Source organism: Aptenodytes forsteri, unplaced genomic scaffold (genome assembly GCF_000699145.1).
Source record: "Aptenodytes forsteri isolate BGI_AS27 unplaced genomic scaffold, ASM69914v1 Scaffold15, whole genome shotgun sequence".
Classification (NCBI taxonomy): Eukaryota; Metazoa; Chordata; class Aves; order Sphenisciformes; family Spheniscidae; genus Aptenodytes; species Aptenodytes forsteri.
This window is the reverse complement of record NW_008795129.1, coordinates 12,564,909-12,571,074: the sequence shown is the minus strand read 5'-3', so window position 1 is coordinate 12,571,074 and position 6,166 is coordinate 12,564,909. Positions and strand designations below refer to the sequence as shown.

Here is a 6,166-nt window from a genome sequence, read left to right as displayed (position 1 = left end):
TTTAGAAAGCAAGGGGGTCCTTTCTGAACCTCATGACTCAACGGGAGGGTCTCCCTGACAGTTTTGTCTGACCCTGTCCTCTATGCAGTAAATAATCAAGTGTACCTTGCCATCGAATCTTGTTCCCTGTCGCATTTACCATTGAACTTTGTTAATTCACACTTTAACTCACTGTTTTCTATCAATAAAGTATTGTTGCTTCTCTCTTACGAGTGAAGTGCAGTCTCACTCCGTCCGTGACAAGCTCTAAACCCAACAACTTACAAATTTTTGTACACCCAATAGGTCAGACTCATAGTCTCGTCCAAAGCCAAAAGGACAGGCTGGCAAGGCGACTTTCTAGGAAACCATATTTATGGGCATTATTTATATGTTTAATCTCTAAATTGTGAATTAATCGCTCCCCTATTTTGCTGATGGCAGAGGGCAGGTTAAGCAGTCTGGGGCACTTAGGAAATCCTTCAAAATCCTGGAATTATTTTTACAATCCTCATTTTTTTGTAATGGTCCAAATTTTGTCAGGAGTTAACACTGGAGGCCCAATGAGCACTCCTTGTCCTGGTACAGCTCTTGCTGGGAGACACATTTACCAGGGATTTGAAAGCTTCATCTACAAGTAGAAACCATCTCATATCTCCCTTGAGACAGATGGTAAACTGCCTTTTCTAGCCATGTCACCCGAGACAGGGTATTCTGCAGCTTCGTTTCCAACAGAGAACAAGAAGAGCTATTGAACGTCTCAGCCTTTCACACCTGTTTCTGGATTCCCCATCTCCGCGCATCAGTCGGGTGTTACGTGACTGCTCACGCTTTTCATTCCAGATGTTCTGGAAATGCCTCCTGACCACCTGGACCTTCCTCAGCACTGCTACTGCTACTCCAGAGCATCCTTGGCACTTACCATGTTTCTTTTTGAACCCAAATATTTTATTTTTTGCTCTTTATCTTCCCCCATGCCACAGCAAGATGCTGTTTAAATGGCAGCGAGGGGAAATTTGGTCTCTCCTGGAAAATCAGTGCGTGAGGAAGGGTGGAGACAGTCCCTCATTTCTAAGCTCAGCTGCTCACCCAAGGGCTCAGGCGCTGCTGCTGTTCAGCAGCCCCCAGCCTTTCCCAAAGAGCCTCTGCGGGCCAGGGCATGCAGGATTTGCACAGGGCTGCAGGAGCACAGCCCATCGCCTCCCACCGCAGCCTCGAAGCCCTTGCTCCTCGTCCTCTGCGGGACACAGCCAGCCAGGTTTCTGGCTTTCCAGAATCGCTGCATTTCCCTGCAAAACTCTGCAGGTGCGATGCTTGCAGGGGACTTTCTAGTCTAGTGGGCTTTCCCACTAGATGGAGTCCAGGAGAAAATACAAACCTCAGCGGCGATGCACAAGGGAAGGGAGAGAAATCCCTGTCTCCTGGAACGGGCTGTGGGGCTGCAAGCGAGACAGGGCATGGGGAGCTGTGCTTGAGGCATCCCCCATCCTGAATGCAAATAACAGGGACATCCCTCTGCACCCCATGTGCCACGTTGAGTTCTTCATGGAAAAGCAGGCCTGGCTGAGCCCTGGGAGGTGACCAGTCCTTCTCACCCCCTGCCCCGGGGAGATGCTCGTTTGCAGCCGCCTTATTGAGCTGCTCAGCCCACTGCTGGGAGCTTCCACGGAGTTTGCCTGTTGGATGCTCATGGTTCCCTGCATGTGGAGGGTTAGCGTGGGGAGATCAAAAGAAGGAAAAAAGCAACTGGGCTGCTTATTGCTGTGTCTTTTGCTTCTCAGAGGCATTTGCATCAGGGCTGCGGGCTCCCAAAGATCTCAAACTGGAGCTGGGCTTGTGCACCGGGGTGCATGCCGCAAGGTCAGGCCCTGCACAGCACCGGGCCTCCTTTTGCACCCTGCTCTGCCAAGCTGCCTTCTCCAAATGTCTCTGTCTGCTCCGTGGGCTCAACACCAGCACACAGCTGCTGCCAAACCCACACCAGACCTGCCATCCCACTCGCGGGGACCCACGACCCCTTTCCCGCAGACACCATCCCTGCCTGCGTGTCCGAGCCATGTGGCCGCTGTGCCAGCCCCATAGTGAGTGGACCCACAGGACGGCTGCCCGTCCTCACCGCAACCAGGCACAACCCACCCCACCAGCCCCGACAGGGAAGCACAGCACCCCACGGACCCCATGGGCCCTGTCTGTGAGCACACAAGCCTTCGAGCTCAGCCATTTATTTGCTCTCTGGTGGAAGCCACATGCTGCTGGGGCCGCATCCTCCTGCCCCACTGGCATCTGCCAGTGCGGGGGTACCGCTCACCGCTCAGCAGCACCCCGGGGGACCACAGGTGCCACCGGGACAGCAGGCAGAAACTGGGGCCGCCAGCCGCTCCAGCAGCTGGAAGGGATCACAGATCTTCTCCTGGAGGGCAGAGAACAACCCGGGGCGGGATCAGGACAGAGGGAAGCAAGAGGGAAAAGCACCACTCGCTCCCTGCTAGTGGGGCGGCCCAAGCAGACCCCCCATAGCTAACATGGGGGCAGCCCCCAGGTCACTCCAGCTGCTTTTCCCTGCTGCAAGGAGGATGCCAAGAGCTTCTCTGGGACATTAGCTCTGCTTTTATCTGAGAAATGCCTCCTGCTTGGACAGGGACCCAAGAACATCTCCCCCTCCCCAAGTACAAGGTTGTGTTTCAGGGACACGCAGCTGCAGAGTGTTATCTCCCTCAAGTACCGATGATCCCTGCTTCCCAGCCTCTCCTGGCCCATCTGCAGGCTGGAAGGACCACCAAGGGGAGGAGGAGAGAGACTTCCAGCAGATAGAGGTGCTTTGTGCTGCGGGGTCAGGGCTGGCAGCCAGGGCCAAGCTCACATCAGCAGCTGGGAGGTGCTGGGAGAGCGATGGGGAGGAAGGAGCTGCGGGGATGGGCCATCACCTCCCTGGGGCAGGCTATCCCCAGCCATCTCCTGGAGGAAGGATGTCTCCCCTTGGGAGACATCAAGCAGGTCCAGCCATCAGCCTCGGCAGCCCCCATGGATGAGTTGGGGGTGCAGGGGGCTCTCACGCCTGGCAGTTAGAGCAGACCCCTGCTTTGGAGGGCTCCAACCTGCGCTGGGTGCAGTTGCCCAAACTCAGGCACCAGGCACCACCCTCAGTGCCCCATGGGCAGTCCTGCCTGGCCCAGAAGGACTCAGGTCTCTTGGCATCATGCCATAGCCCCTCTGATACCCCAGGGCAACTCTGATGGTATGGGACACCCATGTCCCCATCCCTGAACCCAGCCATGGAGCTGCCTGCTACCAGTCTTCACCTGCTTGTGACAGCATCCCTGCGGTGTGGCAGCGTTGGCCCCGCCATCTCGGATCAGGAACTCCTCCGCAAACCTAGAGCTCTGCAAGATCGCGGCCATCTCAGCATCCACATCCACCACCTCTCCTTCCTGGGGACAGAGGGACAGTCACAGGGCTGGGGTCTGGGATACATGGCCCAGGGGACCCCAACCACCCAGTCAGACAATGGGTGGGGGGCAAAAGCAGGGGCACAGCCTGACCCAAAACCTTGAGAAAGACCCACAACAACCAAGCAGCTGGTTCCAAAACTCTTGTGAAGCTACCACGGATGTCCTGCTCCCACCGCCACTCCAATAGAATGCATGGGTCTGGCTCCCTTTCCTGTCTCTGTTTGCAGCTCCCCTGGTTTATACAGCCCCTCTGCTCCCACCCACCACCCCCTCTACCAAAGCTTACCCCCAAAATCAGAGAGGACGCTGCTGGGCAGCACTGCTTCATCAGCTCTGCCCCATCCCCATCCTTACAGACCAGGACTGCTTGGCATCCTGGGGAGTCCCACCCCGCACCTTGAAGGTGAGGTTGGCATCAAACACCAGCTCTCGCTCGTGCCCCACGATCCCACCATTGTAGATGACCTGGCCCGGCCCGGCCCGGCTGCTACCCGGCACCTTGAACAGACGGAAAGTCGCAGAGACGAAATGGCAGTCGCCTGCAAGGGAGAGGTTGGTGGGTTGGGCACCGAGCGCCCAGGCTGGGAACCGGCAGAGCCTGGGATCCCAGCACAGCTCCCCACGGCTGCCCAGAGCCAACGCTCCCTGGTTGGACGCTCACCGATGATGCCCTCCAGCTCCTTGTCGCCGATGGTGATGGGGCTGGCGGTGACCAGGCATGGAGGGCTGAACCCCACCTCCTCGGCGATGCTGTACAGGTCTTTCCAGTACAGGGCTCCCGCCAGGCACTCCCCTGGCACGAGACCGCAGACACAGGTGATGGAGGCAAAGGTCCGGTCCCCCCATCCCATGCCACCCCCATCCCAGAGCCCTACGCACCCCACAGCACCCTGTGCTTCCGGACAGCCTCACTCAGGCGCTGGCTGGCATAGATGTCGCTGAAGTACATCTCTCCCCCGGGCTGGAAGGCAGTGAGGAGTGAAGGGAGACCCCAAGAAGCAACAGGACAAAAAGGGCAGGGAGAACTGGGCACCCCCAATGCTACCCTGCTCGGGACCCTCTACAGAGGTTCCCTCCCCTGGCCCCATCCCACATCCCCACCTTGCTGGATCCCACTTGCTGCATCCCGGTGGCACCCCAACAGCAGGGCCACCCCAACCCCGCTCCACTTCCACCGGGGGTGCTGGCCCCAGCATTACCTTCAGCACGCGGTAGGCCTCCCGCAGCACAGCCCTCTTGTCAGGGGCAAGGTTGATCACGCAGTTGGAGCTGGGGAGGAGGAGACCAAGGCTCATTTGCACCCTCTCGCATGCTCAGCACCACCAGCTGCTGCACATCCACTGGCTGCTGCATGTCCCATCGCTTCATGCAGGATTTGGAGATGCCGATTTGACCATGAAAAGGGCAGTTTGCATATTCCCAGGCTTTAGCCTAGGCTCTGCCTTGGGATTTTCCCTTTCCTTACATGTGCTCCTGAAGTGGGCGACCCACTGGGATGCGGACCCGGACCCCAGCCCATGGCCCCAGGCAGCAGCAGAACTGGGGGTGGCAGTACCCTGTGTGATGCCTACATGACAATATCATAGCTCTCGTCGGCCAGCCCGGCGTCACCCAGCTTCTCCATGTAGCCCTGGAGGAACTCCACATTTGGCTTTCGGTAGCCAAACTTGTCCATGTGGTAGGGAATGTGCTTCTTCGCCACCTCGACCTAGGAGGAGGAAGGGAACGACAGTGGGGGGATGCTGGAGGGACAAAAGGAAGCCCCGTCTCTGCACCATACCTGGCCCTCAGTCATGTCTATCCCGGTGACGTGGCCCCGCTCCCCAACCAGCTGGCTCAGCAGGTAGCAGTCTCTGCCGCTGCCGCTGCCCAGGTCCAGGATCCGGCGTGACGTCAGGCACTCGGGGATCACCAGACCGCAGCCGTAGTACCTGGGGGGATGCTGAGCTGCGCCAGGCAGAGGTGTCCCCGTGGTGTGGCAGTCTGGGGGGCTGCAGCCCACGGGGATGCAGCAGTGGAGGTGAGACCCTGGGGTTTACCTGGCCACCACCTCCTTGTGGATACGCTCCAAAGCATCTCTCACCGCCTTGGGAAGGGGCCTGGCCGAGGCGATGCATGCATTGGTTTTCAGGTCCTCCAACTTCTGCAGCTCTTTGCCATAGTAATCCTGAGATGGGAAGGACAGAGGCGACCAAACTACAGCAAGCTGTGCCCCAGCAGCTCCCCAGGCACCAAACGCGGGGGCCATGCCTGCACTTGGCTTATATGTGCCCCCGGTGTCCTCTGGCACCAGCGCTGTCGTTTGCACCCAGCTAAAAATTAGGCTAACATCAAGCATCCCTTTGCCCCCATCCTCCCCAGCTCCCCTTGCTTGCATGCACAGACGTGTTTGTTCAGTAGGGGATTTAATTCCCATTTGCAGTAACTTTGCAGGCTGCAGCCACCTTTTCCCCAGCCGAGAGGGGCACGGGGAACAAGGGCAGGGAAACACGGGGTTGCTCAGCTCCGCCATCCCTGTGGGAAATGGGAGCAAAGCAGCCGATCGCACCTAACGTTTTTATCCGGGCCCTGAAACGAGCTTTGTCCTCTGACCGCAGCAGGCATCCCAGCACAGCCGGGGCTCGGCCCGCCCTGCCCAGCCACCCCGTCCCCGCACCAGCGCCCACCCGCACCCCTCACCTGCACCTCCCGGTGGATCTGCTCTCCGCAGAGGGTTGCCACTGCAACGGGAGTGTGGG

The 6,166-nt window shown here is 58.5% G+C and overlaps 1 protein-coding gene across 1 annotated transcript in view; it reads right to left on the bottom strand.

The window, feature by feature from the left end:
- Positions 1 to 2,290: 2,290 nt before the first annotated feature.
- The window catches only part of AS3MT (arsenite methyltransferase), a 6,856-nt gene continuing 2,980 nt past the window's right edge, over positions 2,291 to 6,166 (bottom strand). Inside the window, exons 2-11 of the mRNA XM_009277832.1 lie at positions 6,108 to 6,128; positions 5,468 to 5,595; positions 5,209 to 5,359; positions 5,000 to 5,136; positions 4,628 to 4,697; positions 4,308 to 4,389; positions 4,090 to 4,221; positions 3,825 to 3,967; positions 3,279 to 3,407; positions 2,291 to 2,389 (exon numbers count right to left, since the gene is read on the bottom strand). Coding sequence (XP_009276107.1) covers positions 2,291 to 2,389; positions 3,279 to 3,407; positions 3,825 to 3,967; positions 4,090 to 4,221; positions 4,308 to 4,389; positions 4,628 to 4,697; positions 5,000 to 5,136; positions 5,209 to 5,359; positions 5,468 to 5,595; positions 6,108 to 6,128 — 1,092 coding nt within the window. The remainder of the gene's footprint in view (positions 2,390 to 3,278; positions 3,408 to 3,824; positions 3,968 to 4,089; positions 4,222 to 4,307; positions 4,390 to 4,627; positions 4,698 to 4,999; positions 5,137 to 5,208; positions 5,360 to 5,467; positions 5,596 to 6,107; positions 6,129 to 6,166) is intronic.